At 30.7% G+C, this 12,984-nt stretch overlaps 2 protein-coding genes across 3 annotated transcripts; one reads left to right on the forward strand and one right to left on the reverse strand.

Annotated features, from left to right (window-relative positions):
- The first annotated feature begins 14 nt into the window (after window positions 1-14).
- mute (gon-4 like protein muscle wasted) lies at window positions 15-6,352 on the forward strand. Of its 2 annotated transcripts, XM_089085138.1 has the most exons (15): window positions 15-637; window positions 720-1,013; window positions 1,142-1,416; window positions 1,550-1,725; window positions 1,824-2,023; window positions 2,268-2,585; window positions 2,653-2,845; window positions 2,918-3,037; window positions 3,171-3,812; window positions 3,889-4,045; window positions 4,106-4,652; window positions 4,785-5,013; window positions 5,119-5,716; window positions 5,804-5,985; window positions 6,079-6,352. In XM_089085138.1, exons 1-15 carry the CDS (start codon window positions 201-203, stop codon window positions 6,127-6,129), a joined length of 4,419 nt encoding a protein of 1,472 aa, XP_088941264.1. In that variant the 5' UTR covers window positions 15-200; the 3' UTR covers window positions 6,130-6,352. The 2 variants fall into 2 exon arrangements, with proteins under 2 accessions (XP_088941264.1, XP_088941265.1); XM_089085139.1 differs by lacking the exon at window positions 3,171-3,812.
- A 1,086-nt stretch (window positions 6,353-7,438) lies between these two features.
- LOC105434359 (uncharacterized) lies at window positions 7,439-12,936 on the reverse strand. Its single transcript, XM_011650064.3, has 6 exons — window positions 12,801-12,936; window positions 9,535-12,269; window positions 9,044-9,341; window positions 8,813-8,975; window positions 8,446-8,705; window positions 7,439-8,374 (listed from the first exon to the last, which is right to left on the reverse strand). Exons 1-6 carry the CDS (start codon window positions 12,898-12,900, stop codon window positions 8,289-8,291), a joined length of 3,642 nt encoding a protein of 1,213 aa, XP_011648366.2. The 5' UTR covers window positions 12,901-12,936; the 3' UTR covers window positions 7,439-8,288.
- Window positions 12,937-12,984: the final 48 nt, after the last annotated feature.

The raw sequence follows: 12,984 nt of genomic DNA on the forward strand, positions 1-12,984 counted from the left end.
TTTCTTACTTAAATGTTTCAGTCTGTCTGGAGTTAGGCGCTTTTATTATGACAAAAGTTAGAAATGGTTAGAAATCTCTCTTGTAATTTCTCATTGCTATAAAATGCATGTTCGAAATAATATCTGACAGAAAAATAAAATTACATATATCGGCGTTTTTAATTAGTTTTAAATTAGATAAAAATTAATTTCACGTTGAAATGGAAGAAACGAGTAAACTTACACGGAACGATGTCGACATATCAGCACCTTCTGTTCCTTTAACTGAATCACCCAGGAAATGCAACTTGTCATTTTCAATTAACTTTGACTTCAACGATGTTAATAGCGAAAACTCGACCGATTCCGAAAATGCAGATCTACAAATTGATATATCCGAGGTGGATAATTATGAGCCATCCAGTAAGCACAAGAGAGAGGCTGTCGAAGAAGCATCAGTACTTAATGAAATGGAAGAAGAGATTGAGAGACAACTCGATGCTAAAGCTGCCAAAACTAACTTAACTGCCACTAACGTTAAAAATATATTGAAACATGTAATTCCTTATGAACATTTAATGACAATGGTACAAAAATGGCTTCAAGACACAGAAAATGATGTTAACATTGGTCCTAAACTCACAAGAGCTAAAGCTAAGTATGTATTGTTTTTTATTTAGATGTCTAATAATTATTTGCTATAATTATTGTTTATATAATTTTTAACTTAATGTTTACAGAAAATTAGCAGCTGCAAAAGTCAGTATACCATGGCCTATTACTACGCCACAACAGACTTCTTCGGAAGTGCAAGCTTTGATTCAGGAGGAACTATCAGAAGATTCATCTGATGAAGAATATAATCCTGAACATGATAAACAGAGTGACGATGATAGGGAAGTAGAAAATATAATAAACAGTGATATAGAGTCACAGCTGTTGATGTCATCAAATAATAAGAATTTGACTTCTTCTGAACAACAAACATCACCACAAATACAATATGATTCTGAAGGAATTTTTAAAATACCAGTGTAAGAAATATCTATATTTATATTATTTTTTTAATTCTTTGAAATTTTTTTTTTAAACTCTTGTCTCTTATAGTTTTTTATAATATTGTCAAATTCTTCTGATAATAATTAATAATTTTATTCTTAAGTGTTCCTCCTGTTTCGATGGAAGAAGAAAGTATTGGTCAAAGAACACGTTCCAAATTTTCTTTGAGTGAAACTTCTTTGGAGGAAATAGAACAAGCATTTATACCACCTGATATAACTGCTGATATGACTGAGGATTGGGATTGTGAACTTGATGAAGATTGGGATAATTTTTTGAAAGAATTTACGCAACCTTTGACACAAGAACTAGCTGTAGAGGATGATCCAGAAGCAGATCCAGAATATAACATCTTGGAGGATGAAGAAACAGATTTATGTATGTATTTCTATGATTTGTCTTTATTATTATTTTTTTCTTGATATATTCTATATCTAATAAATATCTATATCTAATAAAATAAAATTATATCTTAAACTTTTGAAATATTAACACTTTTAAATATTAACAGTGGATAAAGAAGAACTTAGGACAGATAGAGCAGTAGAAGTTCCTCGTAAGGAACAATATGATTTAATTGCAGAATTACTTGAATTAACTCCAATGTTTTCAACACAAGAACAAGAAGTGTCAAAAAAGAAGAAAGTTTTAGATAATATAACACCACCAATTGAAAATAGCACTATGGTATAAAAAAATTAATTTACATCATCTTAATATAGCACAAATGTAAACTTCAATAAAAATTATAATAATTCAAATTTTCATATTTTTTATGCTTTCAGAATTGCTCTGTAGCACATCTTTTACCAGTAGTTACGGAACCTGAATTGCCAAAATTGATCAATCCTGAACAACGTCTTCTATTAGCCACACAATTTCAGCAACATGTACAATTAATGGCACAATATTTTGTTATGACTTATATGCATCCAGAATATCATTCATTAGCAAAAATATGTAAACAAAACTTAGATAGTTTGAGGTATAATAAATATATTATACACACACACACACACACACACACACATATATATATGTATGTATCATATTTTATATATATATATAATATTAATCTAATATATATATATATATATATATATATATAAATATATATATATATATACATACATATTACACACACACACACACATATATATATATATATATATATATATATATATCTCAAAATAAACATGAATTTTAATGAGCATGTTAATATTTGTTAGGTATTTAAGTAATGGTCCAAATTCTACATTTAATGCAAAAAACTTAGAAGAAGCTTTAAAATTAGTATCAACTTGGGAAAATAAATTTAATAACTCAGAGTTTCATGCAGATTTCAAAAAGAGTATAACGAATGAAATTGCTAAAACTCAAATATATATTGAAAATAAATGGAGATATACCGAACAATTTTTTCCTGAATTAGAAAAATTATTTGTTGAAAGTAAAGCTCTTATGTACCCACAGCTTCTACCGTCGATACCTTTCAGAAATGGTGTTAAACAAAATACAAAATCTACATACTTAAAATCGGAAGAAACGTAAGTATATTCAAATTTAAATATTAAAGTTATTTTATTTTACCTTATTTCAGTATGCCATTTGCAGTTTAATTGCATTAGGTATAGAACAATTCTTACCATACGTTGCATCTATACCAAGGAAATTTCATTCAAAAAAAATGCAGTTGATTGATGCAACTCAACTTATTAGCGATTACCTGCTACCATGTAGAGACGCACGAGGAATGTTTCATCATATTAACAAACGTCGCGCTTCTAAAGATGAAAATCCAATCAAGGTACCATATATTTACATTGAACAAGTTTTAGATTTATATTGCAACCACTCTATTAAATAAAATTTATTGTAGCATTATTTTGAAAAAGGTTGCGCGCCTAAAATAATACATTACATAATACTTGAAAATAAACTTAAAGCTCCAAAAGATCAACCCATAGAACTTTTACCTGTAAGATGGCAAATGTATTTTGTAAGTATAATAATTATAATTTTGTTTTTATATTAGTCGGATAAACCTATATATATATTTCATGACTTAATTTAATATTTAATATTAAATTTAATGTTTAATATTATGTTTAACTTATTTATTTCATTTACAGCAAAAAAAATATAGAAATAATTCGGTAAAAAATAAAGATATATTTGATTCGTATCATAATTTTAATAAAGAAGACACTAACATGAATACAATAATAAAATCATACCCTAGTATTCCTAAAAATCATCTATTACGAAATCCAATTGTAAATATGTTACCAAAAATATTACCTGCAACTTTAAATCCAAAAGCTTCAGCTAAGATTGATAATTCTACTACACAAAGTTTTAAACTCGATAGCAGCGATAAAAAAATATCCGATAATAATACACAAAATATAGAAATTCATAAAAAGAAAACAGTATATAAAACGCATACAAATATTTGCTCTTTAAAAGCAAATACTTCAGATGTAAAATTAACACAAACAGATAAATCATCAGATGTAAATAATACAAAATTAAATATTATATTACCTAGAAATTTAAAAATATCCAAAGAAAAAGAATCACAACAAATATCATTAGGATCACCACAAATACGAAAAACCACACCACGATTAGCAAAAACACGAAGTGCTCAAAATATGAAATTGATGGCACAAGCTTTAGGCTCAAAGAATTCGTCTAATTGCACTTTAAAATCTAAAGAAAAAGATATTATAGATAAAAATATTGATGAGCATTGTAGTTCATCAAAAGTTGTAAGTTTTAATTTATTACATTGAAGAAAATCGAATAGATATCTAAATGATTTACACAGGATAACGTTTTACACAGGATAACGAAGAAGAAATAGCAGAATTAATGCTAGCCAGTACTACGATAATAAAAGATCCTATAAGTAGAAAAAAAGCTAAGCAAACTAGAGAATTGGAAATTATCAAAAGATTATTAAAAGCTGAGAACCCGTTGAATGAAGAAGAACGTGAAGCAAGTAAGTCAGTTAAAATAATTAAATAAATATTATTTCTTTAATTTATATTTATTTTTATAGAATTTGCAGCGTCGTATCTTCAGAAATTGCACTTAACATTGGAATCTAATAATCCAGAAACATTTAAGGCTGTGATAAAGTTATATTTGGATTACAGTGAAAAGTTAGAAAGTATTAATCGTATAGATGTTAATCCATCATTTTCCGAAGAATTAACAAATAAACAGATATTACAAGATACTGCAATGAAAAAAGACATATTAATTATTCAATTATATCAAGAGATCTGTAAAAAATTACAAAATTATCCAGAAATATGTACAGATTTTCTGTTATTTTTAAAACCACATCAAGCTGCAATGATTGGTAAATCTATAGAATATATGATGTTACAAAAGATGAATGATTTCGTTCATGTTGCACAAATATATTTTGCTAAGCAACCATCACGGATAGCAAAAATGATGCAAGCAATTACACAACTTTCATCTGATCCACATACAACTTTAGAAAATGTTCATACTGTTATAAGTTCTGTCTTTAAAGGTCATCCACTCGTTATGGATTTATTCTTGCAAATTCTCCCTACTGCAAAACCTCCTGAAAGGTAATTTCATAATAATTTTATATGAAATATAATTGCTATAAATATTATATAAGATAAATCTTAACTTTATGTTAATACCCGAGACTAACTTTATTTGTATTTGTATCTAAATGTATTTAATATTTTTATCAGTTTATTTGCACCTCATATGTTTGAAAACATGACGTGTCCATTAGGACCTTATGATAAAAATATGACTTACACTGAAAATGCATCAGAACTATATGAAAATATAGAATTATCAACGACAACATGTCAGGAAGACCCATATGGTGGAGAGAATTGTAAATGTGATTGTCACAATACGGATGATGCAAATTCGAAAAATAGTTCTGAACATTGTGTTTCCTGTGGCACACGAGTAAACATATGATATTTAATTATATAACTTTTATATGTTTATATATTTATTTTTCTTATTTTTTTGTATATTTTAATATATATATGTTTTTTTCTTTTTAAACAGTTTCTGAATGGAAAAATTTATCTTCAAACTCTTGAAGGATTACGACCTGCCAAAATTACATTTCCTGGGGAAGATCGGGAGAAATTAGAAAATATTGCGCGTATATCGTTAAAGATTGCTGATAAAGCTATTCCATCAATTTCGTCTAAGAAACGACGAAAATCATCAAAAAATGAATCTAATCACGAAGATATTTCAAGTCAAAAAGAGAAACAATGCACTACAAGCTCACCGTTAAAAGATAATGAAGATAATGAAAAGGCAGTAACCAAATCTAAAAGAAATGTCAAATTTACACTCAAAACTGATCCAAAAAAAATTTTTAAAAGAATAAGTACTGAAGATCATGTAATTCCTGATAAAAGAATGCGTATGACTCAATACAAAAGTAAACGAGAAAAAAAGACTGAAGAAAGTGATGTTTTATCAGAACGAAATGAGTCTGATATTGCAAAACAAGAAAAAATAAATGAACTTACGGAGACGAAAACTAACAATTATATACAATTGTCAATGCAAGACGATTCGTTGAACACTGAATTAATTACAAAAACACAAATTTCTCCAAGTACAAGCAATAGTACTGGTTGTAATTTGAGTAAGCTAGATTTGAATTATATTGCTAATAAAATTTATAATAGTGAAAATAATAATTTAGATATATATATTTATACTTTTATTCTAGATAATAAAAATGTAGAAGCAGGAACAATGGAAACTAATATGCAATCAAAATCTAATTTAATTAACAATAAACCATGGACACGTCAAGAAGATATGATATTGCTGCAAAGTATAAAAAAGGAATACTCAGAAAATTCATTCCTATTGATTAGCAAAAAATTAGAGAATCGTACTATTCATCAAGTAATATTTTTATTTTTAACTCTATAATTGTATATATATATATATTTTTTTTATACATATATATATTTCATTCAATTAAATCTTTAATTGTAGGTGAAAGAGAGATGCCAAACTTTGCTTTCTTTATTGCAGAAAATGATGTAAATATATAAATATGTATACATTTATTATATTTTAAATCTGTGATTAAATATTTAAGATTATTTAATAATAATAATAAATGCAAATAGAAATGGTTTGTTGTTACTTGTGCTCTTTTTAACATTTTTTGTGAATACAAAATGATTTAGTACTTATATCCAGGAATATCAAAGAAAGAGAGCACGAAAAATAGAGAAAAAGTAAAGAAATAAATATCCTCGTTTAATCGCTCATAACATTCTTTCCTTGCAGAACTCATAAACTAATTTTTATTTTATCTTACTCCAAGTATTGCGAGCACGAATTGCTATGTCGGTATGACAGATTTTCTAACTTGAATAGTCAACAATCAATATTGATTAATATCTGATGCCTCCGCTTCGCGGGGTACTGCAACACCTTTTTTCTATTAGATTTTTTCGTTTTATACAAAAATGCGTCAATGAGCATAATTTTATTGATATTGGAGCTAATGGAAATTTTTAAAAAAGAATTATAATATAATTATTAACATATAAATAATATATTTTTATATATTTTTTTTTATTTTAAAGTTTATTTAGAAATTTAAAAATAAATTTATCCATATATATAAATTAATTTCTTTTCATGACGATTAGATGAAAGATTAGGTCGGCAAAAGTTTGAGTTCGTGTCTTTTAATAACCTCGAAAAATCGTCAAAGGTATCAGGTTAATATTTTTTGCAAAGAGGTAGTAGGAAGTGGCAGTTATACAAATTTTGCATTTTCTATTTTACGCATTATCGATAATTTCTGATAATCGATAAAGTAGTTTGCGGTTTTGTCGTTACCGACGTGAAACTATTATCTTAAGAGTATAATATATTTGGATTAAATTATGCCACCTTCTGCAACCTCTTCGCCTAATATGATTTCCTAATAACCCTGACGATTTTTCGAGAGTTTCGAAAGACGTATATTTCAATTCTGGCTTAACCTATCTTATTCTATAACTTATCTAATTATCTTAAAAAAAAAAATAAATCTATATAGATACAAGTATTTAAATATTATTTGAAACGGAATATGTAATTAAAGTGTATATTATTATTTTATTTCAAATAACACTTTAAAATATCCATTAATTACTTATAGTATTACTTATAGTTCAATTAGGGGATAAATGTATCTTTCGGTAAACTCAATTACAGTATAAAAAATAAATATATTTATCCGTTATTTGATATATATAAATATACAATATAATTAATAAGCAGTTAATTTATTATTGATCCGTGAAATATATATCTATGCTACAAGGTTGGGTCAATAAATAAATAAGTACAAGTCTTTTTAATGCTACAACATATAAATAAGTAATAATATAACAGGGAGTACAAAAATATCAATCGAAATGTTGTGATGTATGTCGAAATTGGTGTAATGCTCCGTATTAATTCTTTATTATCGTATGATACTTATGTTCTAATAAACATAACGAAAATTGATGTGGATATGATTTCATTAACTATATGATCTCAAATTTAATTAAAAGAAAATCCTAAGTTAAGAATAATAAATGTATATTACATATTTATACATAAGAAGATATAATACAGTATACAAAATATGCGCAGTGTATAGGCAGTAAAGTATGCGCAACATTACTGGCCTGGCTATAATGACAAGGTATTATTAAGGATAAACTTGTGAAAATATTGGATCCCCGCCAAAATTTGAACAACCAACTTAAAATGATATATTATTATTATTAATATAAAAATATATAACATATAATAATATATTTCATAATAATTTTGTAATCCAAATATTTTGCATGTATGAATATATTTATATAAAATAATAATATTCAACTTTTAATATACTGCACTTTCATATTCGATTATCGAATGTGGAAAATAATTTTTAACCAAAAAAAAAAGTGAAGTTTGGCTAATTTAATAATAAATCATAAAATAAATATTGCATTATAGATTAATTAATCATTTGAATATTTATAGCAGATAAATAATATCAATAAACCTAATATTCATTAATTATTCTTTGTAAATATATCCATAAAAAAAAATTTACCAAAGATTAGATAGCCATCTTTAATAGCACCTCGTCGATAATGTCGCAAAAGCGAAAAATGTAATAGCATACAATCGTGATAATGTTTGTTCTTGTATGCATAATTTCACTGTAATTTCGCTTCTTCCTTCACTTTCCAACGAATTAACTCCATACAAGCGACGGCATCTTCTTTACTGTCATGACCACCGACTAAAATTATTTAAATATTAGTTTGTATTATTCATTTAATCTTTTCTTTTTCTATTAAAAATTAAACTCACTATCATTTTGTATGATCTTTCTGAGATACTCAGAACAGAGATTTTTCAACGCTCTTTTTTGTGGATATCCATTCCTATGTGGAAACATGACGCTAGTATCCACAACAGTATCATGTAGTAGCCTCAAAGCTTTAAAATCGCTTTCAAGACTATGACCCACTAAAATTGTTTTGTCCGAGAACATTGTGAGAATTGTAGCTTGTACATCTAAAATGGTCGTTGTCACATCCTTCATGTCTTCTTCCGTAATTCCTGAAAACCTATCGTAACATAGACAATTACTTATATATATATAAATCAATATTTCATAGACTTATATTTTATATAAATGATATACAAATACACTGATCAACTTATTGCAATTTACCTCGTATTGTAATCAATTATTGGATTCTGCGGCTTGACTAACGTTTCGTATATCACTTTACAATCTTCATCAATAATTGTCACTCTAGTTAGCTCTAAACCATGTGTAGTATAACACATTTCACAGTCAAGTGCGTAAACCCCTTGCTCATCGATAGGAACATCTGTGCAAAAAGAAATCGGCATAATACATTTTACATGTATGAAAAAAAGTGCAAGAATCTAAAAATACCTTTCGATAAAGTTCTAACGTAACCACGAAGATTTTCATAATCCGTGTAGTCCCACACATGCGTCTTTGCGTCACAACAGCCTGTAGCAGAGCCATATTGCTGGCAACAACTATATTTGCCCTCACCTCTAACAGTGAACTTTCTGCCCCAGTGATATATACAGTTTTGTTGCTGCGTAGGAAAGCCCAGTTTATCTACCATATATGCTTGACCACATCGGCTGCATATTCTTTCATTAGGCACTTTTGATAAAATACTTTGGTTTCGCGAATTTATTACGTATACTTTAGCTCGTCCCTGCAAAACAGAAAATATATTTAATTGAAAATGTGTATTTTGATTAAATGGAAGGTTTCAATGCGTATATCGATTTTATATTTGATTATTGTTTATCTTATTTCATTTTTCCAATATAACCTGAAAAATCTACACCAATTTTCTTGCTAAATCTACACTAATTTTCTTATATATTTTGCTTTAAATTTTTTACCTTTGTATCATCTGGATGTTTACGTGGAAATCCGTTGTCTCTAAGCTGTTGTTCTGACATGATCCATTTTTTGAGCATATTGTAGAGCGCTGGTCCTTTAAAATCTATCACATTCTTCTTATTCTTGATCACGCTCCAAGAACCTTTCGATTTGCCGGCAAGAACCGCTTCGTGGGACACCATACCGCAGGTCGAACTAGCGGACTTTTCATTCGACTTGCTTTGATCTACTTCCTTCCTTAGTCTATGAGCCGCTAACATGCATGAATTCTTGTACACTGCGAGTGCCTTGCATTTCTCGTGACATGCGAGCTCTTCTCTGACGGCACGTTGCGCCGCATCGTCGCCACTTGTATAAATTTGCACGCATATATCGTGCATTAAATTAATATAATACTGACGAACATTCAAAGGAAACTTCTGAGTAGCAACTTGCAACGGTTCCGGACGTACAAGTTGAGGTACCACTTGTGGTATATGAGCGACACGTACACCTTTCGTAGTTTGCGCTACTGTTTTATTATCTACCCCCTTCGCATCCTCGTTCCTTCCCGTTGTGACCGCGACTTTCTTTTTTTCCATCGCAAGAGATTTCGCGTATGGAACATGAGCGATTCGAATGCGACCGTTTGTATTCGGTTGTACGTCGTTATTACTCATCGACGAGATAGATTCCATATGCTCTTTATGCACAGATACACGTTGTCTAAAGTTATTCGACGACCGATCTGCTAACGTAGCTGTAACTTGAGTCTTCATATCAATTACCGCTTTCTCAGCTGCCGCCTTTTCAGCTGCCTTCTTTGCAGCTTTCTCAGCTGCCGCTTCTCTCATCAAACGCCACCGTTCGTACATCTTCTGTTGCGGAGTTATAAGCTTTTTTGGTGGCTGACTAGGACCTAACTGTCTCGTAACGCTCGTGGCCGCCGAAGGATGCGCAACTCTCTTCTTACCAATTTCTTCTAGGTTCTCATTTTCTTCTTTCAAAGACTTCTTGACCGATACTAATTTTGGATAGTCAGAAGCTTGGTATTCCTGAAAAATTCTTAAGCATTCCTCTTGCACGTCGTGATCAGAGTCTGATAGTTCCAAAATCCCATCAATGAAAGAATGAGTACTGTTTACAGAACTAACGGATCTGTCAGATGAATTCCTCTCACTGCTGCTTTCCTTGTGCTTGCTAGATTTTTTAGAAGAATCACTGGACCGTCGACTTGATTCCGAGCGACGTTTTCTGTCACTTCTACTTGACACGCATTTACTCGATTTCGAGTTAGATGAATTCGAATTCGATTTATGTTTGTCACGTCGACTGGATTTGTGATGATCATTCTTGTCTTTCTTCGGAGAGGTATGTCTGTGTTTTCGTGAGTCCGTGTGCTCTTTATTCCCATGTGAAGAGTCTTTACTCTCATGGCTGCTTCTTCTTCTATCTTTGTCTCTACTAGAGGAGGAACGGTGCTTATCTTTAGAATCTGACTTGTGCCGCGATTTTTCTTTGTCTCTCCTCTCAGAATTGTGGCGGTCCTTTCTGTCTCTTTCCTTGCTTTTACTATGACTTTTATGTCTGTCCTTTGCTTTATCAATATCCTCTTTTACAGAATCTTCCTTGCTATCCAATAATCTTTTTGAGTCATTTACATTATGCTTAGATTTATCACTACTTTTTAAATCACCCGTTTTAGCGTCATAATGATTGCTATGTATTTTATTATCTTTATTGCTCGTTTGTTTATCCGCACTATCAATTCCTGCATGTTGCAAATTCTCCTTTTCCTTCTCATTTATATCTTCCGTTTGCTCAGATTTTTTTACACTTACATTATGCTCATCCATAGATGCATCCTCTACAGGTTCGTCATCGGAGAACTTGGGTTCGATATCCATAGAATAATCTTGAGAATCTTCACTGGCTGACGCTTTCACCTGCCCTAGCACCTTAGAAGTGACGTGATTGGAAGCAATGATTTCATCTATCATATCAAAATCAGAATCAAATTGATTTAAAACGGCGTCATTTAATTGCTGAACCGTTTTCAACGGCGCTTTAACTTTTTTCGGAACATATTCTTCTCTTCTCTTCTTTGATCTTGGATAATATACCTCCTTAAATTTAAGTTGATAATCATTCGAGTTACCATCGTCGTACGAGTTGGATGAAGATGTATCAGATTTAACCGTCGGCACGTAACCTTGCACAGCATCCTGTTCGGTTGCATTTATAGCAGTGGGTTTATATATAATTTCGGGTGTAACTTGGGAACTGCTCGATTCTTGAACAACGTTCAACCATGGTTTAACTCTTTCCGGCGAGAATTTCCGTTTCACAGCCACTCGACTTTCTCTTGTCGGCATATACGAGACTACAGGTATATGCCGCTTCTTTAGTTCCGCTATCGGTGTTGGATTGTAGACACATACAACTGGCTTTGTAATCGGTGTAGGAATTGCGATATGCTTTCCTATATTAGACACAGTATTACAAATAGAGGCAGCGGAACCAGAGGATAGAGTTGGCTTGAGCCCCTCCACTACTTGAGAGACAATGTTCTGTGAAACCTTCTCAGTATCTGCAACTTCTTGATTAGCGAGTACTTTTTTTACAGCTTCTGTTACTAGATGTTGTAACATATCGGGAGCTGAAGTCACGACATCAGTAGCCTTGTCTTCTTGTACTTGCTCCGTCGTCTGGGCCTCCACCACTCCTGCCACTCCTGCTGCACTGCCTGCATCTTCTATAGAAAATATTATTATGTATTTTCTACTAGCTTATATAAATGATTTAAAAAATTAAAAATTTTAATTTTACATCTCGCATGAAGTATTGGATGAATTACTTCGACTACTTCTTATGACATATCTAGGAACAAATTATCTATTTATAAATATTTAATTTTCAAACAGAATATTTAAAACAATAAATAACTATAAAAATATAAAATATTAACGACTATTGCAAGATTAATATATTAAATTCTCAATCTTGCAATAATGGAATGAATCATTCTAAAGCATCACTCTCTTAGTCCCTCAATGTTCTTGGTCTTTTTAAACAAAGGAAGCAAACAAAGAATCCAAAGTCAAGGAAGTCATTCTGACTCAATCAATCCCACAATTACGACTACTCGATAGCGTGCGAGAGGTATATTTACACGATGAACGCGCAAGTAGTTTTTCTAAAATTCCTTCAATCAAGGAAGTGATTCTACCACGCGTCAGGCAATGTCGCGTGTTTCGGGGATGGCTTGAAGGTCGCGATCTCTTACCTCGCCTGGTGTGTTTGAAATGACAGTAGGGCCGGTCGCACGATCCGCCGTCATAAAACGGGCAATTTATCGTCTTGAAGTAGCCGGTCGAGGGCAACATAATAACTGATTCATCGCACTCCGCACTTCGGGGAGGCCATTCTTCGCGTGCGTTGTCGTACGTTGGCGATTAACACAGCGTGCT

This window comes from Pogonomyrmex barbatus, unplaced genomic scaffold, assembly GCF_055798465.1.
Source record: "Pogonomyrmex barbatus isolate J1 unplaced genomic scaffold, ASM5579846v1 scaffold1, whole genome shotgun sequence".
Lineage (NCBI taxonomy): Eukaryota > Metazoa > Arthropoda > Insecta > Hymenoptera > Formicidae > Pogonomyrmex > Pogonomyrmex barbatus.

What these genes read in the sequence shown, in the direction of transcription:
- mute (XM_089085138.1), top strand. Translation starts at nt 201, where the DNA reads ATGGAAGAAACGAGTAAACTTACACGGAACGATGTCGACATATCAGCA. An exon ending in GGATGAAGAAACAGATTTAT is followed by an intron (nt 1,417 to 1,549) that starts GTATGTATTTCT and finishes AAATATTAACAG; the next exon opens with TGGATAAAGAAGAACTTAGG. An exon ending in AGAATCGTACTATTCATCAA is followed by an intron (nt 5,986 to 6,078) that starts GTAATATTTTTA and finishes CTTTAATTGTAG; the next exon opens with GTGAAAGAGAGATGCCAAAC.
- LOC105434359 (XM_011650064.3), bottom strand. Translation starts at nt 12,900, where the DNA reads ATGTTGCCCTCGACCGGCTACTTCAAGACGATAAATTGCCCGTTTTAT. An exon ending in AACATCCAGATGATACAAAG is followed by an intron (nt 9,342 to 9,534) that starts GTAAAAAATTTA and finishes TCTGTTTTGCAG; the next exon opens with GGACGAGCTAAAGTATACGT. An exon ending in ATAATTGATTACAATACGAG is followed by an intron (nt 8,706 to 8,812) that starts GTAAATTGCAAT and finishes ATGTTACGATAG; the next exon opens with GTTTTCAGGAATTACGGAAG.